The 24,170-nt window shown below is 39.8% G+C and overlaps 1 protein-coding gene across 6 annotated transcripts in view; it reads left to right on the top strand.

Annotated features, from left to right (window-relative positions):
* Window positions 1-24,170, top strand: part of VPS13D (vacuolar protein sorting 13 homolog D) — an 89,003-nt gene that overhangs the window by 23,719 nt on the left and 41,114 nt on the right. For 3 of the 6 annotated variants that reach the window (XM_085242618.1, XM_085242617.1, XM_085242616.1), the window contains exons 27-57: window positions 315-525; window positions 660-831; window positions 1,905-2,017; window positions 2,304-2,513; window positions 4,316-4,581; window positions 4,667-4,800; window positions 5,766-5,921; window positions 6,798-7,020; window positions 7,245-7,319; window positions 7,987-8,193; window positions 8,358-8,447; window positions 9,128-9,268; window positions 10,468-10,590; window positions 11,085-11,159; window positions 12,846-12,951; window positions 13,303-13,455; window positions 14,015-14,150; window positions 15,253-15,300; window positions 16,402-16,552; window positions 17,176-17,386; window positions 17,998-18,245; window positions 18,525-18,716; window positions 19,320-19,446; window positions 19,735-19,877; window positions 20,485-20,615; window positions 20,879-21,054; window positions 21,192-21,315; window positions 22,199-22,434; window positions 23,205-23,313; window positions 23,515-23,675; window positions 23,991-24,099. In XM_085242618.1, coding sequence (XP_085098744.1) covers window positions 315-525; window positions 660-831; window positions 1,905-2,017; window positions 2,304-2,513; window positions 4,316-4,581; window positions 4,667-4,800; window positions 5,766-5,921; window positions 6,798-7,020; window positions 7,245-7,319; window positions 7,987-8,193; window positions 8,358-8,447; window positions 9,128-9,268; window positions 10,468-10,590; window positions 11,085-11,159; window positions 12,846-12,951; window positions 13,303-13,455; window positions 14,015-14,150; window positions 15,253-15,300; window positions 16,402-16,552; window positions 17,176-17,386; window positions 17,998-18,245; window positions 18,525-18,716; window positions 19,320-19,446; window positions 19,735-19,877; window positions 20,485-20,615; window positions 20,879-21,054; window positions 21,192-21,315; window positions 22,199-22,434; window positions 23,205-23,313; window positions 23,515-23,675; window positions 23,991-24,099 — 4,757 coding nt within the window. Of the gene's footprint in view, window positions 1-314; window positions 526-659; window positions 832-1,904; window positions 2,018-2,303; window positions 2,514-4,315; window positions 4,582-4,666; window positions 4,801-5,765; window positions 5,922-6,797; window positions 7,021-7,244; window positions 7,320-7,986; window positions 8,194-8,357; window positions 8,448-9,127; window positions 9,269-10,467; window positions 10,591-11,084; window positions 11,160-12,845; window positions 12,952-13,302; window positions 13,456-14,014; window positions 14,151-15,252; window positions 15,301-16,401; window positions 16,553-17,175; window positions 17,387-17,997; window positions 18,246-18,524; window positions 18,717-19,319; window positions 19,447-19,734; window positions 19,878-20,484; window positions 20,616-20,878; window positions 21,055-21,191; window positions 21,316-22,198; window positions 22,435-23,204; window positions 23,314-23,512; window positions 23,676-23,990; window positions 24,100-24,170 lie in introns of those variants that run through there. The other 3 variants (XM_085242620.1, XM_085242619.1, XR_014887922.1) reach the window with 2 other exon arrangements.

The raw sequence follows: 24,170 nt of genomic DNA, 5'->3' as shown, positions 1-24,170 counted from the left end.
GATTTACAGCTTAAAGGGCTAAAGAATTTTAGTTCAGTTTCTGGAAGAACATTGCTGCAGGTTGGGTGTGTTTTTAAGATGAGCATTATGAACATAAGGAGTATTGTGGACTCATAGTTAAGTTCACTTTTACCCAAGCTTGGTATCTGATAGTTACAGATATTGATGAGTGTGAATAAGTATCAGAATAACTTCCAGGAGAAACTAAATGTCTTTTTTTTAGGTAAGTTGCATTAGTTTTGCAAATCCTTTATTTCTTTTTGCTTTATTTTTTTTTTTTCTTGTTTAATGTGTTATCTCCTGTGCACTTGCAGAGGATCACATCTGCCTCTTAGACTGCATTGTGGTTGATCTGCAGGACATGGACATATTTGCTGCAGAGAGATACCCGAGAGAGTATTCCAAGGCTGTGGAAGACACAAGTACAGACTTGAGCTTTCCATCCTATTGTGTGAGGCAGACAGGAGGAAGTCTATTGAAAGAACCTTTCAGGCTGAAGTTGCAAGTAGAGAGAAACTTAGACAAGTGAGTTGATCCAAGTGGGATCCTTTCATGCTGTATAGGAAACACACAGTGTTTCACATTCCTCCTCACGTGTGTTAGAGTATTCCCTGCTGTGTTACAGTATCTTGAAAACCCATTTCTTTTCTTTGCTGTAGAGAGCTGAGTCATGCAGTTGCAGACATACTGATACACGGCAGTCTCTCATCAGTCCATTGCTCTCTGGATTTGCCTAAATACAAACTGATACGTGGCTTGCTGGAGAACAACCTTGGAGAACCTATCGAGGAGTTCATGCGACCTTACGACCTGCAGGATCCAAGAATTCATGTAAGAGGAACCGCAGGTTTATGCAGTTGAAATTCTGCCCTGAAATACTACATCTCCTGACTGGGCACAGCATCCATTAATTCGTTGTTGTTCATAAGATGGACTAATTAATTTAAAAACTAACAAACAGGCAAAAAAAAAAAAAAATCAACAAAGGAATAGTGAGGAACTTTTTAACTTGTAGATACTGCTGAGAGTTGAAGGTTTTATTTTGTAACACTTTTGTCCTTCCAGCTGTGGCTTGCAGACATAAATCCATATTTCTGAGATTCTCAACTTCAGAAGAGATGTGAGAAATGGGTGCCATTGTTTGCCTTTGTTGGTTAATTTTTTAGATTAGCTCAATCTAAAAAAAAAAAAGAGAAAAAAGTTAAACCTATGAAAACTGTACTTCAGGGCTTTTTTTGTCTGAACTGTTTGTGCTCAGCTGTTATTGCAGCATGCTATCACCACATTAAGAAGCTTAAGATTTTTCCATAGGAATAGAACTTTATGAAGAGATTTGAAGGTTCTCCTGTAAGCGTGTGCAGGGTGATGGAACCTTTCCCATTGTGTCTGTGATGTTCTTAACGATTTATGAAGCTGCTAAAAGATCAGATGGAACATTTATTACTTTATGTCAAAACCCCTTGTCTTATAAATACAAAAGAAGAATTTCAGTAATAAATGCTTTGCAGCAGAGCCTTTTTATTTTTATTTTTTGAGTAAGTTATCACTTATTGCCCATCATCTAGGGCTGTAGTTAAACACAGTCCATTCAGGGAGAAATGTGGGCAGCACCTGGAAATAATCATCATTTATCCTTATTAGTGGGAAGCATTGTTTTCACTTGATGTTGTTAGGCTTCCAAGCATTATGTTGCACAGCTGTAATTTTTGGAATGAAATGTGTGACCACAGCAGGGGAAGATGCTGTGAAATGTCTTTTTCTTTCTCTCAGCAATCTTTAATTAAACTCTTTAAAGGAAAAAGACTCTTTAACTGTTTGCATTTGTCCTAAATATCAAAATTTAGTTCAAGAATGAAAGTTAAACAGATGTTCTTAAAAAGAATGTTGGTCTTTGATGCTTTCAGACAGTTTTGAGTGGAGAAGTGTATACTTCTATGTCTTTCCTCGTTGACATGGTTAATGTGAGTCTGGAACTGATGGATCCAAAAGGAAAAGATGAGTGCAGCTCTTTAGCCAGGTATGAGTTTTCTTTTGTTTCCGAATGCATTATCTGAAACTCTCCATCATTATAGGACAGGAATTAACATAGTCATGAAATGAATAAATAAAACAGTAAATAACAAAACAGTATTTCTCAATTGGTGCCCAAATTGGCAGTTTGTATCTCTGTGGCATGAGATGTGGTTATCATTGTTTGAAAAAATAAAGAGACGAGCACGATAACATGCATACTTGTTTGGTAAGTGGCATGGAGAAATAAATGAGCTACAAGATTCTTAGATGTCTTCTTTTTATTCTCCTAGATTTGATTTTAAGAAATCGAAATTGCTTTTTGAAAGCTCTTCAAACAGAACAAAGTCTGTAAATTTGGTTTCCCATTCCATGATGGCGTTTGACACGCGTTACGCTGGACAGAAATCCACAGGAGGCATGCCCAATGTGTTCAATTGCATCTTCCAGTCATCAAAGAATACTAGCAGTCCAGGAGCAATCCAAATTGAGCTGCATTACAGGTTAGTAGTTCTATGATTTAATTACTTTTGTTGTAGGCATTTTGTAATGTTCTGACCAAGTTGTGGCCTGTTTGAATCACTACTGCTTAGAGCTGTATTTGCTTGTTAGGTTTGAACTGAGTTTGTATACTTGTAATGCGTTAATACATGCTGTGCAAAAGCTGTTTTCCAGTAGGTGTCACACTTCTCCTTCAGAGAGAGTCAAACAAATACAGAAATTACACTTAGTTCAAAAAGCAGTCTCTACATTCCCTGCTGTGTTCTATGCCGCGTTGTTTTTTCCTCATCTCAACTTCCAGGGATGCTGAAAAGCATCAGGAGGTGGATAACTATTCCATTTCTTGCTTTAAAAATGGGATTATAAACAGCAGCGTTGACATTTAACTTTGTTGACACGATAGTCCATTGAGGGATGATAACTCTGGTAACTGGTGATAACTGACAGAAAGGAGGACGAGGTGAAACAACAAGAGGCGTTGTGTCCATGTTGGATCAGACTGACTGGCCCAGGTCAGCTTTCCAACTGCTTTGTGAGTTTGATGCCTCCTGAAGCAGTTGCTGCAGCAACATGGGAAAAACCTGGGGACTGTGAAAAACTTTGAAGGTATTTGTTTAGAAGTTTAAGGCCATAGAAAGGAATTAGTCATACGAATTTGGAGGATGTTTGATTACTTTAAGTGCTTAAAAGATGTTTGCATTGAGAAAGGCTTCAAGATTTCGAGTTGAATAAAACTGAAATGCCATGGGATTTATTAAAACAAACAAATGAACAGCAACAGCAAAAAACATCCTGGGTTTTCCTGTGGTCCTTGATCCAGTATCTGCCTAGTTGGGAGGCTTGTTTGCTTAGCATAGCCTGATATGTTTTATGAGTGATGGGTTCATGGAATTTTCTTCCCAAGTGTTTTGCTTTCAAATTTTAGCAGCATAAGCACATGTTACGTTTTTATTGCTGAGAGCATCCTTGGCACTAGATGGAAGCTATTGCAGAGCTCTGCAGTTCTGTACTACTGATTCATGCCTTTTGGAGATATCCTGGAGAGCCAGGGAGTGTTAAAGGGTTTTGCTATTGGAAGCAACGCAGGCAGCCTGCTTCTCACAAAGGAATGACACTTCTTCAGAGATTTAATAGTCTAGAATGTCTTGGATAGAAAATTGTTTCATGGAGTTTAAGCACTTAGATTGTTTTCCAGTTAGCATGATCAAATGTAATCGAGATCATGAAGTCAGACAGTTTTAGTCTCCCTAACCTATTCAGAATGTGATGCTGGAAGAAACAGTGGGCTAGCATTATTTCTGGATTGCAGAGAAGCTTCCTCTGCTACAAAATGCTGTCAGAGTGAGAGAAAACACATTGTGAGTCTGATCTTTCACAGGGGCATGGAGCCAGGGCTAGGCTTCATGTGCATTGTGTTAGCTTTGATACTGAACAGATGTAAAACAATGATAATAACAGGTCTGGTTAAATGAACACTGAGATTATTGATATTAATTTGCACTGTGCAAAAGAATAAAAGGAGCTCTTAGAGTTTGTTCCATCCTTTTTCAGTTCACCTTTTGTATCGCTGCAGCTTAGAAGCTGTTTCTTGCAATTGAGATATGCTAGGTTTCTGCATGTACAGTAACTTAATGAATTTCAGTCTGCTTAAAAACTTATTTTTAAAGACCAGACACTTTCTGAATTATGTGTACCCATATAAAGTTCCATGTAGTTCTTAATACTACTACTACTACTCTACTTCCCACGTTTTAGATAAAAGCAAAATATGAAATTTATAACTATGCTTCTCTGTTTTGAATAGGTCTACTAAGGATTCCTCCAGTTTCACAGTAGTACTGAACAATCTCCGTGTGTTTTTAATATTTGACTGGTTGTTACTGGTTCATGACTTTCTGTATACTCCTGGAGATACCAAAAAGAGGGAAAATGTCCTTCCTTCCCGGCAACGCACTTACAGCAGTGAAACAAGTGTGGTTCCAAAAGCAGTGAAAAGTGGAGTAGTTACAAAACGTTCATCACTACATGTGTCTACAGAAAAACAGCTGGAAGTTAAGGTCAACGTGACAGGTAAATGGGTTCTTTACTACAGTGCTTTACAAGAGCATAATGGTATTTAAGATTTTTTTCTTATTCATCATTCTGTTTTGTTAAGGAACTGAATTTGTGGTCGTTGAAGACATGTCTTGTTTTGATACGAATGCAATTATTTTGAAGGGGACCACTGTTCTCACTTACAAGCCCAAGTTGCTGGATCGTCCTTTCTCTGGTAGTTTGTTTGGCATTGAGGTAAGTAGAGATAAACTTCATTTTGTAAAGTCTCTCAAGTTAGATGAATTTATGAGGATACTTGATGTACATATATAGCAGGAGTAGCCAGTAGATAATATCGAAGGCATGTTAATTCCCCCTCAAGTGCTCTCATAGTTTTGAGTGGACTTATGTTGTTTGTGCTTGAAATGCTTGACTGTAATTTCAAAATACTGCTAAGAGTTCAGCTTCCATACATCAACTGGCAAATTAGTTGAAAGCTGGGACTTGACTAGATAGGCAGAAGTCAACACGTCCAGTAAAGGCCTGTAGGCTGAGATCATGATTGATTTGCAGAGAATAAGCAGTATCATTTCATTGGAATATATGTGAGTTGGAATTCGGAGTATGTGAAGTGATCCTTGAATCCTGTTCAGGAAAGTCAAACCACAGCTGGAGAGAGCTGTGGCCAGGTTTGGGAGAACTGACTTGAAGAAGCTCTTAACAATATAGGAGTGCAATGAGAACACTGAGTGCTGTATGAAAGTATTGAGTTGTAGCTGTATAAAAGTATGGAGTATAAAATATATCTGGCATAATATATCAGCAAAGCGTAAAAGAATTTACTCCATCTAGAAAAAGAAGGCTGGGCAGAGGTGTGATAAATCTTAAATGATTTTTGTGGACCAAAGAACAAAGCGCTTTCCGTATCTGTGGTGGGAGTAGTGGAATTAAGCCCAGAAGTAAATAGTTGGTTGGGTTTCAGAATCTTTTTTTCTTGGGTTTACAGAATTACAGGTCATTGGAATAAATTGTCTGGAAAGCTTTTGGAGCAGCTCTTAGAGTTCACAAAGGAACTGCTATTGTCTGTAGAGAACAGTTTGGCTATGGTTCATATACTTTTTGTGGTTGAGAGTCAATCTTTGATTTCAGAGCCCAAGTATGTTAGCTTGTACTTTCAGATTCTAATTTCTGTATTTTTTTACCCATTTTTTAACTTTTAGGTATTTTCATGCCGGTTAGGGAACGAGCAAGAGACTGCACTGTCAATTATTGATCCAGTCCAAATTCAGGTGGAACTCGTTGGGAACGCTTCCTACCCGAGTGGTTCGGGACTGTTGGATGCTTTCAACAGTGAAGATTTCCCTCCTATTCTAGAGGTAACATCAGAGGGCTGAATGAGGTTGTATGCAGTGCAGAACACAATAATGTGACCTTATACAGGTTCCTTATGCAAGAAAATCCAGTGAGTAGTTTCAGAAAGAAAGGAAGAGCAGTTTTTACTGAAGAGGAAAGGGCAAAGACACAGCCATGCAAAAAATGCTGTTAGTGGCAAGGAGCAAACGAGTTCTGGGATTTTTTATAGAAAATAATAGCCAGGGAAAAAATGGTGGGCATATAACGTAGACTTTTAGACTACTAATAACTAAAAGAAATAATTGTTTATTTTCTGTATCTAATAATTAGTGTTTATTATTGTGAGGGGGAAAAATATTTAAAAGTTTCTTTTTCCTATTATACCAAAGCAAAATATTTTCCCCACCTCCAATTTTTGCTTCAGATATTAAGAAGGTAATAACAGAAACATAATAATTTTATTACTGGAGCTTTAAAGCATCTTCATCGTATGTTAGTATTAAATTTTGTCTTACCTTTTGCTGCCCAGAGAGGCTGTGGATGCCCCATCCTTGGAGGTGTTCAAGGACAGGTTGGATGGGGCCCTGGGCAGCCTGGTCTGGTATTAAATGGGGTTGGTGGGAGGTTGGTGGCCTGCCTGCAGCAGGGGGATTGGAGCTTGATGATCATTGATGTCCCTTCCAACCCAGGCTATTCTATGATTCTATGAAAATATTTGTTATTAACCAAAGTATACAAGAAAAATGAAAATAGAAAATCATAGAATCATATCACAGAATGGCCTGGGTTGAAAAGGACCTTAAAGATCATTTATTTTCAATCCCTGTGCTGTGGGCAGGGTTGCCAGCCACTAGACCAAGCTAAGCTAACTGAATCTTGTTTTGTTTTGTTTTCATTAGATTCAATTGCAAGCATTGGATATTCGACTGTCCTACAATGATGTGCAACTGTTCTTAGCAATTGCTAAATCAATTCCTCAACAGACAAGTGCAGCTATGCCTGACTCAAGTGCATCAGTTGCCGAGAGTACTACTAACCCCAGTTCATCACTGGTGGCTGAGCCTTCTTGCTTGACAAGTGAAAACAGAGAGATACCCAAACGTGTGTTGGATCCTGTTCTTGGTAGGTTTTTAACTCTTGTAACTGCTGCAACTTATTGTTGTTTTAGTGATTTGGTATTTTGGCACACGCTTTTTTTTCTTTTTTAAAGCAGCACTGCATCTTATGCTTTTTCTGCAGCTTAAATGAAATCAAACTCATTTTTTATTCAGGTGTATTTTATTTTAGAAATAAAAACAAGTAGATAGCTGTGAAGGATTTATAATTGGCCTTGTGTTTAATTGCAGAGGTGCAGCTGGCTCGCCTTCAGGACTTGGGATTCAGTATGGAAGACTGCCGCAAAGCTCTTCTGTGCTGCCAAGGTGAGCTCAGATATTCAAAGTTGGTCTTTGGGATTCTTCCTGCTACCAGACTTTCAGACTGTAAGGTAGCTGATGGGCAGGCAGTATTTCCTTCTCTGCTTCACTTTGGCCTGTTATTACCCATATTAGCTCTGTGTTGACGTATTCCTAAGCATTCTCATTTTTCTGTCATGCTAAACACCACTCTCCAAAGGTTCTTCTTGGCTCTTGAGATGTCATCTGGGGCACATGGGTGAATTTCTCTGTTGTTTTTCTCTCATGGTGTACGTATTTCTTAGCATTATCCATCTCTGTAGAGCAAGTATTTTCATCTCCCCCTTACGAATGATATATTTTACTTGTACATGCAATACATGTAAAGAAAATGAAGGTTCATTTTCTTAGGCACTGTCTTGCTTCCCACTTTCTTTATAGGTTTCTGTAGCATTAATAAAGATTTGTATTATGTTAACGCAGTTTGCAAACATCAAACACAGTCTTTATTCTTAGAAAACACCATTGTATTTGTAATCTTACATGTGTGTGTTTGAATAGAGCACATTCGGGGTGTTTGTGTTTTGCTATGCATTTTAAGGGGCAGTTAATTTGTTAAATCCATGTGATTTTCACATCATCGTCTACTTTCTAAATGGAACATCCTTGTTTTGAATGTTTGATTTTATTTAAGGTGACTTGAAAAAAGCAGCAAGTTGGCTGTTTAAGAATGCTGAACCTTTGAAATCACTTTCCCTGACTTCCTCTGGTCGAGACAGCCAAGGGATTGTGCCTTTTCAGTTCATCTCTGGGGTGGAAATCAAGGCAGAAAGTATATGCATCTGCTTTATTGATGACTGCATGGACTGTGATGTTCCCCTTGCTGAGCTAACATTCTCACGTGAGTATCTGTTTTGCAAAGTGACTTGCATAAAATTTCCTGTATATATATGTGCATATATGTCATATACATAATGACAGAGCTTTCCATTCATTGCTTATTAACAATGTAGTAGCAACTTGATAATGTTTGTTTTTTTTTGATAATGTTTGCTTTTCTGGCAGGTTTGAATTTTCTCCAGCATTTGAGGGCCAATCCTGAAGGCTGTGCTCATTTTACCCTCTCTGGAGATTATTATAACCGTGAGCTTTCAGGTAAAATGCCTGGGGTTTTGTTGTCTATGTAACTTTAGGAAAACAATCTTGTGTACTATGGGAGCCTGAAATTCACCTAACGTGAGATGAATACAAGGGAATGCAGTGTGGACGCGATCCTGGACAAGATATGTGAAGGAAGAGTGGGGAACGTGGAGAGTTTGCTGATAAAAAAGTTACACTTCAGTTTTTGCTTACATTAGAAGTTTTTGCATTACAATAGGATCATAGAATCACAAGGTTGGAAAGGACCTACAAGATCATCTAGTTCAACTGTCCTATCACCATTACTACCCTCTAAGGTACTAAACCAGTTTCCAGTTCAGTTTCCTAGTTGAGGATGTTAAAGAACTTGAGGGTGCTGATGAGGCTGAAGGCAATGGATTAACGTAGTAAGACCATTGCAATTTATATTAACAGAAACAATAATTTCCTTTTAATGCTTCCCTCAGAAGTGCAGTATTTCTGCAAGCCTCCACGTATGCTCTCCACTGGTTTAAGTGGAGGATCTGGAGCAGCTTTCTATTAATGACCAGTTTGAACATGTTGGTTTACAAGTTCATCTTGAATGCAGGGACCTCATTATTGAGGTTGTATTATTAAACTCTTAGGTGTGTGAACAGCATTCCGATGTGGCCTTCAAATGTGTAATACGTGTGATGTGTTGGCTTTGTTCTCAGGCTGGGAGCCATTTATTGAGCCGTGGCCATGCTCAGTTTCTTGGCAGCAGCATGCTTCAAGCCGCCTCCACCCTTCCCGATTGAAGCTGGAAGTAAAGGCCACACACCGTTTGGATGTCAACATTACTTCTGTCTTCTTAGGTATGTAGGAATGTTCCCTGAGAGCATCACTGTAAAGTCTTAATTTTCACTTTACTAAAACAATAGATAGTTCTCATTGAACCTTGCTGGTGTCCCATGGATGGAGGGAGGGAGGCTTGGCACGAGTCCCCAGATACTTGAGATAATATTGTACACAGGTGTGCATTTAGGCAGCCTGTATTTTATCAGATACTGTGAAAGTGTAAAGACATGAGCTCCATACTTTAGAAGTTAGTAGGAATTCTTTTGTTGGTCATATGAATTCTATCAAATTCATATGTTTCTTGAAATTTCTCTATAATCAGAAACAGGCTTTCATCTAAAGCTTTCCATACATACAGTACTTTAAAATATTTTGTTAAGCTCATCAGTTTTCAGTACATTGACAGGCATAGTGCCTGTCATAGAGCTGCTTATTTCTGCAGTCTCTGAGAACTGGAGTTTTCAGTTCCCACCTCAGGAAATTAAAATATTTTGTTCACTTTTAACTCAGAACTTTATGGACATTTCTGTGTTGTGAGGCTGTAAACGTTGCCAGAAAGATTATGGCTTCTTCTGTGCAAATCTGTATAATTTAATAGTCATAATAAGTGCAGAGGGCTGAGCCTTCAGGTGGAAAAGAAGAGCCATCCTTGTTCCTTAAATATTCATTTGTTTCTCCAACAAGGTCTGTGAGGTTGTTAGAAAGAGGAAGGTAAGGTAGGAGGAAAAGACAGTCACCACCAATTGCTTAGAGTTCCTGTGATGCTTTTTACTACTAGCAACAGCAACAGGCTGGTTTGATTAATGCTGTTCCTGAGCACTTAATTGGTGTCTTTCTATTTATGGAGGAATAGATGTATACCTCTTAAAAGAAAAATGGAAACTGCTTCTGACACAAAAACATCTTCAGATTAATTGCCTTTTCAGAGGGACCTCCTATGTTGCTCCTGGAGTATCTTGAAAAGTGGGGATTCTACTGCATGTTTAAAATCAGAAAAGTCCCTTAAGAATATAAACATTTGTTTTTGAAGACAGCACTGTGATTTCATGAGCTGTTATGTCTCTAAATTATGTAAGTGGGTCATAGGAAAAGCAGCAAAATAAAAGCTTTCCCATTAAAGTGAAGCAGGCTTAGGCTTATGAATTTAAACTGCTTTTTAACTGCTCTTCTTTTGGCCACTTTGCAGACGTTTATTTTCTGTGCTTTATTCTTCTAGAACAGTACGCAAGCACCAAGCAGTCATGGATGGAAGATTACTGTAAACAGGACAAAGAAGTAAATGCAGTCAGTTCTGAAGAGTGGATGGGCTCTTCAGAGGATTCACCATGTTTTGGACAGAGTATGATGTTAATTAATCTTTCTTTATTTGAAACAATCCTGACAAGCACAGTCATTTGTCTAAAGTATTACAAACATAAGTAGTTGGCCTTCATAGCATACAGTGAATTGTTAGAGGTTATCTGGCCAAAACATTAAAAATCCTACTTTCTGTTCAGTTGTTCCATTTTTTAATAACAAAAATCTTCACTGCTTCTCTTGAGTGAGAACTTGGTGCTGCTAGTTCTGCTGCCTTTTTTAATCACGCTTTCACAGCAGCTCTCTGAGTAAGAGCACATGAGATGGGGCAGCTCTTCCACTTAATACTCCCAGTATTAAGTCTGGAAGAAGTTTTAGTAACTCAAATACCAACCTCACGTGAGCAAATGGTTGAAGAGTTGTACAGTGATTGCATGCTGCCAGCTGTCCCTGTCCTCCTCCTGCATGATGGGGAAGAGTCTACCTATATTTACGTGGTTTTGCTTACCTGCTAACTTTGTCTTTCCTGTCTGCCAGGCCTTCCTCTTGTCTACCTTAGAACTAGGAGTACAGCCAGTTTGACTAACCTAGAGCATCAGATCTATGCTAGAGGTACTGTATAGCACAGAGAGAATAAAAGCTTTTTTTTTTTTTTTCTTTTTTGGAAATCTGTACAGTAAATACTGTGGTGTATGTGTGAATTGCCAGTAGAATGATTTTAAAAGGAAAAAACCACAAGAGTTTTTATAGCATTTCATCCCATCTATCACCTTAAGGTCTTCTCTGAGCCCTTCAGCAGAGAAGGGAGAAGTAGAACTGTTCCTTTGTGGGAAGACTCTTTGAGAAAGGCTGTATGAATTGTTGGCTACACAATATCCATTTTCTGAGGTATCTTTCAGGAAGATATTTTATTTTTGTGGGAAAGAAGCATTTATTGCTTGGCTTTTTGTGGGCACGGCAACAAAAGAAACAGCTAAATGAATTACGAAAAACTCCTTTTTATGGTAAATCTTTTATTTTCTGGTGCTGGTCTCAGGATGCAACTTTATATTATGTTTTCTTTTGAAAATCATGCCACAGTCCCAAAAATTCCTTTTTACTCGGAGGAAAAAAAAAAAAAAAGAGTAGCCTGCCAATTAAATAGCAGAATAAAGTTCATCTGACTCCTGGTCTGTGACTTGGTTGAACCTGAGGTAGGCAGAAAATGATATGAAATCAAACTACACCAAAAATATAAATATTTTTAAGTTGTGTTCGGCAAAAAACCCAGAGCTTTCATTTTAAAGAATTCAATTTTTGTACTTTTGAATTGAAAAGGATTTCCTCGGTGAGATTTAGAGTGATCAGATTCGTGTCTCCATCGGCACAGTGAGGAGTAGAGCCATTTGTTGTCCTTCATTTGGGAGAAAGCTATGTGCAGTCGTCAGTAACTCCTTCACAAACACCTCCCCACCTGCTCCCCCCCTCTTCTGCCTTCGTACACTTGTGCTTCAGTTATTCTTGGTCAGATGCATGGCTGCATGATATACTGGAACTTAATGTAAGTCATCCTTTGGAGAGAAATTCTGTGAGACGTTTAATTCCAGTCTTTGAGCAGCTGATTTAACGTGTCTGCCTTCTGTCAGCTCTCATACAGAAAGATGTATGTGTTCAGGGAGCAGCCATTTATCTTCCCTCCTAAGTAGTTGCTGGGATTTGGCAGGGTTTGTTTTTTTCCTGTCCAAACACAGTAAGTATTTTCACAGACGTGATGTACAGCAGCACAGAAGAGGAGAGTAACACTTGGGTGCTTGTTAGTAATGCATCCTTGAGAAATGCCAAACATTGTAGGTGAAGTTTCCTGTTCAGAGAGTTTTGCAGAGCCAGCACTTTAACAAGACCAGATTACCTCCGGCTGCAGTCAGGTTAGTGTACAGGGATTATATATGTATTCCATTTTTTCTTTTTTTCTTCTTTTCTTTTCCTTCCTTTTTATTTTCTTTTTTCAAGTTGATTAAACTCAGTTCCTGTGGTGTTCTTAAACTCTATTACCAAGGCAGATGATGCAGGGAAAGATTTTGTACCATTTCTGGAGCAGTTAATAAAACTTTAAGTGGTTTTAGTAATCTGCTAGGCTGTTTTTTAGATCTGCTTTTCTAGACCTGGTACAGATTGTGGTTCTCCAGCCATTGTCTCATCCTGTGTCTGCATCTGCTGAATCTAGATGATCTTAAGGGTCCCTTCCAACACAAACCATTCTATCATTCTATGGATATTTCTTTCATAAGCATTTAGACGAGTCTTTATTCTGTCTAACAGCTGAAATGAAGACCCCAAAACGCAGACAGCCATTTGTGCCCTTTGCTCTGAGAAACCATACTGGATGCACTCTGTGGTTTGCTACCCTAACTACAACACCTACCCGGTAAGAAGTGAAATTGCTTTGGCAATACCTGTCTGCCTTCTCTGGGATGTCAGCCAAACCCAGTTGTCCTCAGTTCTTTTGTTTTCTTGCAGGGATCTTAGCTCCCAGTCTTTCTTAGTCAGGAGCCTTTTCTTTGTCACTGAGATATTAATACTATTTTAAAAAACAAAAAGCTAATCAAGCCCAACTCCCACAACCTTTCTTCATAGCAGAGGTGCTCCAGCCCTCGTCTCATGGCTCCACTCCAACACTTCCACATCTTTCATGTATTGGGGGCCCAAAGGGTATGGTTCTGTTTACAGGGCTGAGATGTGCTGGAGGCTCCAAGTCATGATGTGATTCTCTATACAGGGCTGCACTGTCTCACAGTGGGAGTCCAGGAGTTGTTCCTGAGGAAAATGGAACGTTGCTGGATGATGCCCATAATGTCAGTGAGTGGAAAGAAGTTATCACAGGGGAAGAAGTTCCATTTGAGTTTGAAGCCAGAGGGAAACTCAGACACAGGTGAAGGGGTCAGGCTGCAAGATGTGCTTTGACACACTCGTATGTAGAACTCATAGAATCATAGTTATGAAGATGCCAGTAGATAGTAAATAAAAAGGAGATTTTAAAAAATCTTTTAATGTGGGTGTTTGTTTGTTTTTTTTAATATTTAAAACTATATAGATGTGGAGTTAACAGGAAGCAGCTTGTCTTGTGGTAGGTGGAAGCTATTCCTAGATGTGAGTTTAATTATTAAAACGTTTTAGAAAGTTTTGTATGTGGCAGGGGGAGGAGGACTTGTTAACATAAGTGTTATTGGTGTTAAGAACTGGCAAACAAATATTTCACGAGGTTTTGTGTTTTATTTTGATGTAGTCGTACTTATCAGTGTTGAGTAGGGAGAGCAGAACAAATCAGGTCCATGAAATGGAAAAATTGTTGAGTTTTTTTTCCTTAAATTCTAAATTGGTGAGATTTGTTTCCTTGTTATGCAGAGGACGTACTTTATGTGAACTGTTTGGTATTTACTCTGTAAGAGAACGCTAAGTAGTAATTTAACTTAACTTAATCTAACCTGTAGGCACACGCATGATCTGAGGATTCACCAGCTGCAAGTGAGAGTGAATGGCTGGGAAGAAGTCAGCCCAGTGTCTGTAGACAAAGTTGGAACCTTTTTCCGATATGCTGCACCAGACAAGAATTCCTCCTCTTCCACTGTAAGCTCTGATTTGAGATGTGAGCCTTAACAGAAATGCATAGGCTGAGAGTAATGATGCCTCCAAGCTTTTGATGTAACAACAGCTCCTGCATTGCGTGAGATTGTCCTCTTTTCAGTTGGTGTGAACTGGGAGAGCATGAAATGGTGAACTGACAGCACAACAAACCAACCACAGGGGTAGCCAGCATTTAGCCTGTGCTTAGACTTAGAACTGCCAATGACAGAGATAATGTATTAGGGACAGAGTCACAGGGTTGTGGAGTTTGAGCTTCAAATCAGCACTACAGGCCAGGCTGGATGTGGCTCTGAACAGCCTGGTCTGGTGATAGGTGACCCTGCCCATGGCAGGGGGTTGAAACGAGATGATCATTGTGGTCCTTTTCAACCCAGGCCATTCTGTGATTCTATGATACAGCTGCTATTTTTATTTCTTTTATGGCAGGAATGCTTTCTCTGTGGTTAATTTACTTCAAATTAACAACATTGGCAATTCCCTGAAAGCCTGGAGATTGTTGAAATAAGTGGCAACTTGGACCAAATATACTTGTCATGAAGGAAAAGCACAATTGCAGTAAGCAGCGGGCTGGCAGGCAGTTGTGATTGAGACTTGGTGATAGAAATGATTGTGGAATGTAGAAACTAGCTAAGCTTTAAGGTTAGCTACTGGAGAGGATGAAAGCTGAGGTCTTTTTGGTACAAAATAGGATTAGAATTTATTATTATTACCACTAAAAGGAGCCATTAGTTTCTTATTTGGATAATTCCTGATGGTTTCATATTCAAGTATATAAAGCATCATCTCTGTCTGCAACTTGGTTTGTGAAAGAGAAAAGTGCAAATGAGCAGGAACTGCTATTCAGGAACATCTGTGGGTAGTTAGTTTTTAATGAATGCTCTTGCTTCAGCTTCATTCTTTTAAAGCAGTATTACAATTAGATTAAGCTAATATAGCTCTGATGTCTTCAAAGTTGTGTTGAAAATGAGAAAGACGAAGTAATGACAGCCTTTAGTTTATTTTTCTGCAGTAATGTTCTGTGTTACAGCTGACAGTAATATCTTAAAGTGAACACTTCTGTCTTTCCTGTTCATTTTTCTTCCAGCTTGGAAGTCCAATAAGTAGAACAAACATAATACATCCACAAGTTTATGTAAGTATATATTTTCATTTTTTGAGAGCTACTGAAGTAAGACTAGCATAACTCTACAGGTGGACTGGCTTCTGCTTTCTTACTGGAAACAGAAGTCAAGTTCAGCTGTGATAAGGTTCCTCAAATGCCAGTTTTCACAGTCTGAGCAAGCACTGGAGCTAGATGTGTGCCCACATAATAAAACTCTGACTTTTGGAACAGCAAAGCAGTGCTGTTATTACTTTGCTGAGAAATTTGGAGCTATTGAACTCAGTCTCAGTTTTTATATACGATGAAATAAGTGCCAACTTCGAAGTTGAAGTCTCTGCTGCTAATTCTTGTGAAGATCATACTCTGTAGTTCCAAAACTTGCTGAGCTGTTTTAAGGGAACAGAGAAGTAAAATTTATTCTCTGTTGCACAAATGTTTTGGTCTAAATAAGCTGAGCAGAAGAGTTCCAAGTTCGCCTCTTTTGAGACTGCTGAAGTATCTGCCTCCTACGCTACTTTGTCTTGTCAAAACTTAAAGTCATGTGTTTCCCAAATCAGTATACATAAATAGGAAGGTCATAAATCATACTTGGGATGCTAAAAGCAAGACCATCTAAGCAGCACAGCTGGAACAAAAACACCAATTTGGGGAAATCAGGCTGTATTGAAATATCTTCTTTGCAGAGCTTATTGAACACGTTAGTGCATGCATCTGAAAATGAAGCTTTGCAAACAGCTTCTGCTGTTCCTGCTCTTGCCAGCACAGATAATCTGGGTAATGAGCTCTTGATATTCCACCTGAATTAGGCTTATGATTAAAACTTCAGGAATTTATAAAATTATGTACTTGCAATTCTGTGATTAGGTTCTATATTCTTCTTGCTAGGGCTTGTATCACTTTGAGTAAGATACTGAGTTAAATGTTTAGAAATGCTTCTTGATTGCTTGACTGTGTTTTGGAAAGGAGACACAGTATTACAAAACATAGTTGTGAAACTGCACGTATGGTGGATGCTGTACTTGGTTGCACTCCCTGCACAGATTCTCACTCCAGCAGTTACTACTGCAATATTGACCTGTCCCTCTATAGATACCTTTTATTACCTCCTATTGCTTTTCTATTATCTTTCAGTTTTCTTCATTACCTCCTGTGCGTGTGGTATTTGAGGTAACCATGGAAGGTAGTGCTCGGAAAGTGATCACCGTGCGCTCAGCCTTGATTGTGAAGAACAAGCTGGAAACACCCATGGAGCTAAGGCTGGATAGTCCTTCTGCTCCTGACAGTAAGTGGTGTATGCTCCTTCCATGTGCAAAATTTTCAGCTTCCTTCTCTGGAAGATTCACTGCTGCCTGTAGCAGCTAACAGCAAAGTCAGCCTCCATGGTTGGGGAATGGGTGGTGTTAAGAAGACACTGATCAGCAACGAAAGCCAGAAAAACCAGTAGGATTTTCCTTATGGTCCAAGCAGACAGGGAAAGCTGAGACTCTGTAAAGATGGATTTGAATTTCTGTACATGCTGTGTTGCACCTTTTAGCAATAGGAGGTTTAAGGTGTTGGCATGCAGAGGTGAAGTCTAGAAATGTAGTGACGTGCTGATAATCTTCCAAGAATATAATGAATAAGATCTTTTGGAGTAAGCATCACTAAAGTATCCAAGGAAGAACTTGAGCTCCAGCAGGTTTCAGATTTACATGCCTAAATTATTCCCCTACCAGAATAATAAGGCTTAGAACAACAGGTTGATACTTGAAACATAGATAAAATAGCTTGTACTTCACTTTAAAACGTAACTTGTTGCTCTAAAAATTTACTAGGATTTACTAATTGAAAAATTTCCAGTAGAAAATACTTTTCAGTGAAGGAGCCCAATTTGTTCTTAGTGTTTTCTTTTCTGTTTGGTTGCAGAACCTGTAGTTCTTCCAGCAGTTATGCCAGGGGATGCCTTTGCTATTCCTCTGCACCTCACATCTTGGCGTTTACAAGCCAGGCCAAAGGGACTGGGAGTCTTCTTCTGTAAGGCTCCAATTCATTGGACTGATGTTCAGAAGACAGCAGAAGTTTGTAGCAGCAAGCGGGAGTGCCATTCCATGGAGTCTGAGAACAGCCGCTTTTTCAGGTTGATTGAAGCTCTAATTGTTTCTCTGTAAACTGTTATCCTCTTCTGGCAGTTTAAATGCTGCGAAGCTCAATAATAGGAAAGAAAATTCATAGAGGTAGAAGCTTCTGCAGTTTAACGAGATGTTTTGCTTGGTCGCTAGCATAAGAAGAAAGCTGAATGTATAACTGTATTTCTGCAGGACTCCTTAAGGCCCATATGGCAGTAACTGTAGGCAAATCACAGAATGGCCTGGGTTGCAAAGGACCACAATGCTCATCCAGTTCCAACCCCCTGCTGTGTGCAGGTCACCAACCAGCAGCCCAGGCTGCCCAGAGCCACATCCAGCCTGGCCTTGAACGCCTGCAGGGATGGGGCATCCACAACCTCCTTGGGCAACCTGTTCCAGTGCCTCACCACCCTCTGGGTGAAAAACTTCCTCCTAATATCCAACCTAAACCTCCCCTGTCTCAGTTTAAGACCGTCCCCCTTTATTGGTTAGTGCTTTATTAGTGCCTATTGTAAAGGATGAAATGTTAGAAAATAGTGTGGACTTCCTGTACAAAGGCAAGATTTGGTTATTCCATTGAGTTCATTGGTGACTTCTGACACACACCTGTTTGTCTTCACAGATTTTGTGTGGCGATCAAGAAAGAGAACTACCCTGACTACATGCCCTCCAGCATGTTTTCTGACAGTGCCAAACAGATTTTCAGACAGCCTGGCCATACTATTTATCTTTTGCCAACAGTGGTGGTCTGTAACTTGCTGCCTTGTGAACTTGAGTTTTACGTTAAAGGGATGCCAATCAGTGGCACACTGAAACCTGGCAAGGAGGTGGCATTGCATACAGCTGATACATCTCAGAACATTGAGCTTGGTAAGATGCTTTATGGAACAGGAAATGCTGGTGTTTTCAGCACTGGCTGCACTCATGGTGCTTAGGCACTAATTATCCTTAAGCAGAATTCCTTTACAAAACATTTTGCTGCTTGTGACTTAATGAGGTCAGAGATCTTTGCATGGAGTAGTTTTGCAAGTTAACGTGGGTGAGCTATGTGAAATATTCAGAAAGAGCAAACGATGGGAAAGTTCAGTGGTGTACTTTAATGCTTATGTGCCTTCTGTTGTTTCTGTTGTTCTGTTTGGTTATTCCCAGGAGTACTGCTAGAAAACTTCCCAATCTGCAAGGAGCTGTTGATTCCTCCTGGGACACAAAACTATATGGTGAGGATGCGATTGTATGATATCAACAAGCGCCAGCTGAATTTGACCATAAGGATTGTGTGTCGTGCAGAAGGTTCTCTGAAGATACTCATTTCAGCACCATATTGGTTAATCAACAAAACAGGTGGGTTTTACAGTGTCTTCTTTCAGAAATACAAGGATGGAATTTGGGAATGGATATTTCATGCAGTGTTTCCGTTTGCTTAGACAGGGCTTTTAAATTCCCCTTCAGAGGAATTAAAATTGCAGGAAATATTTTTTCTAACAGTGCCAGTAGCTCGTGTCATAAGTGTTGCAACAGACAACTTAGAGTGGCTCTATTGCAGACTTTTAAACATGAATAATTTAGTCATCCTTATGTAGCTACAAACAAATTGGCATTGGTTAGACTGTTAAAAACGGGGTTTTCAAAGGCTGAGATGCCTTCAGAAAGCATCAGGTCTTCAACAGTAAGTTGCAGTTATTCAAGAAGCTTACATTGGTGCTGTCAGAGCTGCAAAGTCCTTTTCCACTTGTAGGCTCCGTGCTCACAGCTATGATGGGTTTACCCCTTCAGCAGCTCAGGTGGAGATTGTGGATGCAGAGCTGGAGTGTGTGCAGAGTAATGGCTGACATTCCAACAGGAGAGTTTTCGGCTGTTCTTTAATGAGAATAGCTTTTGCCATTCTCATCTTGAATTCTTGTGAGAGTATGATTTGATAACTCATTTTTTTGTGTTTCCTTAAAGGATTGCCACTCATCTTCAGACAGGATAATGCCAAAACAGATGCAGCAGGGCAGTTTGAAGAGCATGAACTTGCTAGAAGCCTCAGCCCACTTTTGTTCTGTTACGCTGATAAAGAACAGCCCAACTTGTAAGTACCACTGAGAGAGGAACAGAGGGGAGGAACCTTGTTAAATACGACTGTAATTGACAGAGGACAGTGTGCTGGTATGTTAGTATAGATAGCAGCTAACAGGGAAAGCTTTTTCCTGAGATCACCTGTTGAGTAGTGGTAGCAGTCACTTGGAAGCCTGTGTACAGCAGAGGTGTGGTGAAGCAAACTTGTCAGTTATTTTATCTGGCATCAAGGAGGAAATCTACTTTTTCCTTGTCACCACCTGATCCTTTCTTTAAATCTGTGTTTTCTTCTTACCCTTAGCTGTACGATGCGGGTTGGGAAAGGCATCCATCCTGAAGGCATGCCAGGCTGGTGCCAGGGCTTCTCCTTGGATGGCGGTAGCGGTGTCAGAGCCCTCAAGGTGATCCAGCATGGAAACCGACCAGGCCTCATTTACAACATTGGTACGTGCTGTGTTTGAGAGACACTGTGGAACTGCAGAAAGGAAACTTGTTTTGCTAAGGATTTGTGAGGGTCTGGAGAAAAGTGTTAGACAAGAGGTAGTATCCTAACAACTCATACCTCTGTATTCTGAAATTGGTTTGCTTAAAAATCAGTTTTCATGGATTTTTATTTTTGTATTTAGTCCTTAAGTATTAGTAAATGTATTTACACAGTGTCCTTTCATGGTCCTTTATCCCCCCTGTACACTACTTCTAAGTACATCTGAAATCTCACCTCAGCACTATCTCTAATTATATTCAGATGTCCATATGCTTTGTGTGTTGAAAAGGGGAATAATTACATTGATTTTCCTGGTTGTTTGAAAAGAGAGGGGTTTTTTAACCTTGATGCTTATTATCTCTAAATTCTACTTGAGATACAGAGGGTAACAGGTAGCATAAAACTACATTTCCTATTAATATTTCACATGTGCAAATGGCATGACAGAAACTGTAATCTCAGAAACTCACTGAAAATAATTATGTTAAATATAGCTTGAAAGTTATCTTTAGGCTTTTTTTTTCCTTGTAATTAACAGCATTGCTTTTAATTTGTGTCTGTTACCAGGTATTGATGTTAAGAAGGGCAGAGGGCGTTACATTGATACCTGCATGGTGACATTTGCTCCCCGTTACCTTCTGGATAATAAGTCCAGCTATAAGCTTGCCTTTGTTCAGAGAGAGTTTGCCAGAGGTCAGGTAAGGGCCTTTATTTTTGTTCCACCTGGAGTTAGGCACAGCGTCTTCTAACTGCAGAGAATACAGACATTATACCTGAAAATCTTCTAGTCTGATTACGAGGGCTTTTTAATTTGTTACTCTAATTTCGAGCATTCACCTAACAAAACAATTGCTGTGAGAGGTGTATGGGTTTGAAAGCTGCATTGTATTTGAGAGTTGTATGGGTTAATATTGTATTTTTCATGCCCTTAGGATATTTATGTCCTGATTTCTATTACCAGGGCACATCCAACCCTGATGGCTACATCTCCACGCTGCCTGGCTCCAGCGTTGTGTTCCACTGGCCACGCAATGACTATGATCAGCTGTTGTGTGTGAGACTGATGGATGTCCGAAACTGCATTTGGTCTGGGGGATTTGAAGTCAACAAAAATAACTCGTTCCATATTAATATGAGGTAGTTATTGTATGCAAGTGTTTTGTGACATGCTTCCATTTTTTTTAATGGTGATGTTTGCCCCCCATTGAACACTTAGAGCTGCAGTAATGCTCTTCAGAAACCCACCTGTCTTGCACTTGCTCTTTCTTGTTCAGGGACACCCTGGGAAAATGCTACTTCTTAAGGGTAGAAATTACTCTTCAGGGAGCCACGTACCACGTTGCATTCAGTGACACAGATCAGCTGCCACCACCTTTTCGCATAGACAATTTTTCCAAGGTAAAAGAACAGAAAATCATGATCTTCTCTTTTCTTACTTTCTTTTAATCTAAAATTAGAATTACCTTAGATTTAAGCTAGGGAACTGTCTAGCTTCTATTAAAAAAAAATACAGTGGAAGTCTGTAGCAATGTGTATTTGTATATCAGTAATTTTCTTGAGTTTTGTTCAAATAATAGTGCCTGTATGGTGGCTTTCATTGGTCTATAGAAAGCCATATAGGAAGAGCATCATAATGATGAGAAGGTTGTAATAGGACAGCAGTTCATAAGCTGTTCTGTGTTCTTTTCAGCACTTGGATAACACACAGAATTCAGGCTATTGATACTACTTCCTTTCTCTCTATCTTCGGACTTCTTTATTCAAATACAAAACTTTCTTGCTTCCCTCTTCTTTCAGACACATTGGTTCCTCAGTTTAAAATGAGAATCAGTACTGAGCTGATGATAATGAGTGTGAGAGATGAAGAACAAGTTCCATGTCAATGACTACAAAAAGTCTGAGAATTTGCTTTGTTTATTGGACAGTATCTTACAGACTACCTTGTGATTAGAACAGGAGACACAGCTCTTGATAATGGTTTTTATTCTGGCTTTTGTTACCGAATTGCTCAATAAAACTGGGCACGTCTCCTAATTTTAATTGGAAAGGTTTGAGATGCTATCATGGGACTAAAGAGTTTCTGAACTGAAGATGATGGATAAAAGCAAAGCTGATTATTTCTGGTCCCTTTGAGATTATCTTTGAGGTTCAAATGGAGGGTGGGAAGAAAAGTTAGAGCACATTTCAGTAATCAGTTCCTGAAAAATGAATAAACGATAGCAAAAAATGTAACTGATGGAGAATTGGTGTGAAAGTAAATGCTTTTTCATTACTGTTACAGGTCCCAATTGTTTTTAATCAGCACGGTGTTGTCGAGCCAAGGCTGTACACTGAGGTGAAGCCCATGACCTCCCTGGATTATGCATGGGATGAGCCCAGCCTACCTCCATTTGTCATGCTGACAGTTAAGGGAGCAGGCTCCTCAGAGATCGTCTGCAGCATGAATGACTTCCAAGACAGCAAACAGCTTTATTATGAAAACTTCATTTATATTGCTGCTACCTATACTTTCTCAGGGTAATTCATTAGATATTATACGAACATATTTTGGATGCTTATAGTGTTGTAAGCTGTTCTGATTGCCATTTTATACCTTCTGTAAATATTTCAACTTCAGTTAACTAGCCCAAGCAGCTAGCAGAAGAGTTGCCAAAATTCAGGAGTTGTCTGGCTGAGTTGTCAAGGTCTGGAGCCCCCAGTACAAGAAGGACAGGGAGCTGTTGGAGAGGGTCCAGAGGAGAGCCACGAAGATGAGCAGAGGGCTGGAGCACCTCCCTTAGGAAGACAGGCTGAGGGAGCTGGGCTTCAGCCTGGAGAAAAGAAGGCTGTGGGGTGACCTTATTACAGCCTTCAGTACCTAAAGGGAGCCTACAAACAGGAGGGGAGTCAGCTCTTTGAAAGGGTAGATAACTGCAGGACAAGGGGAAATGGTTTGAAATTGAGGGAGGGGAGATTGAGGTTGGATGTCAGGGGGAAGTTCTTTACAGAGAGAGAGAGGTGAGGTGCTGGAACAGCTGCCCAGAGAGGCTGTGGATGCCCCATCCATCCCTGGAGATGTTCAAGGCCAGGTTGGATGGGGCCCTGGGCAGCCTGGGCTGCTATGAAATGTGAAGGTTGGTGGCCCTGCATGTGGCAGGGGGTTGGAGCTTCATGATCCTTGAGGTCCCTTCCAACCCTGGCCATTCTGTGATTCTGTACATCTTGCCTGATTTTTTATGTCCTTGTCTTGTTCTACAGAAGCCACAGTTGCTCTAATTCAACATGCTGATGATTTTTTGGTGTTCTAGTTTACAGGAGACTAGTGTAAGACCTGTTGCTTCCAACAGGGATGCTGCATATGCAGAGCTTGTCCTTGATGTTTCTCCAAAGACACAACGAGTTATCCTGAAAAAAAAGGTACCAAGACATGCTTGATTTTATTGAAATGCTATTGCTCTGTGACGAAATAAAATCAGATGCTGGTAGAAGGAAAAAAAGAAAATGTAATCATGGTACCTTGCAAGGCTAGTTATAATTTATAGCATTTGATAGGAAAACAGCAGTAGTATTTGCTCTGTATTGCTGTACTCATTGAAATCTTGAATTATTTTGCAACAGGAGCCAGGAAAACGATCCCAGCTTTGGAGGATGACTGGCACAGGAATGCTTTGCCACGAAGGCTCCTCTGTTCCTCATAACCCTCATAAACCTTCTCCTCGGTCTGTGGAGTCTTGTATGATTTTAGATATTGCTGGTCTGGCAGCCGTCACAGATAACAGGTATTGCAAATACAGTTTGTAGTGAGACTGTACAATGTCCCTGAAAGTGTGCTTTACCTGATGTCTTCTGAATAAGGAAAGGAGTTATTGTGAAGGCCTGTATGAGCTGAATTTTATCTGGTATCAGGAACAGACTTCACAGTCACTTTAAGATAATCAATATTTTTCAAAAATCAAGGCGTAATTAATATTTTTTTCCAGCAGCTTTTTGTTAAAACACTCGAGAAGTGAGATTAGGGAAATGAAGAGAACACAGGAGCAAAACCAGGAAGTTAGGATGATTCTAAGTGTGGGTTTGTTGTGCTTTCACTGCAGATATGAGCCCCTCATGTTGAGGAAGCCTGATCGGCGGCGCAGCACCACCCAGACGTGGAGTTTTCGTGATGGGAAGTTGACCTGTGGTATTCATGGGCTGGTTGTCCAGGTCAGTACTGCTTGTACTTTGAACTTGTTTTGGCTCTTTCTCTTACAGATAACAGGAATTTGAGCTTGCTA

The sequence above is a fragment of the Meleagris gallopavo genome, chromosome 23 (assembly GCF_905368555.1).
Source record: "Meleagris gallopavo chromosome 23, MGAL_WU_HG_1.1, whole genome shotgun sequence".
Lineage (NCBI taxonomy): Eukaryota > Metazoa > Chordata > Aves > Galliformes > Phasianidae > Meleagris > Meleagris gallopavo.
The sequence above is the reverse complement of the archived record's forward strand: the minus strand, read 5'-3'. Positions and strand labels throughout refer to the sequence as shown.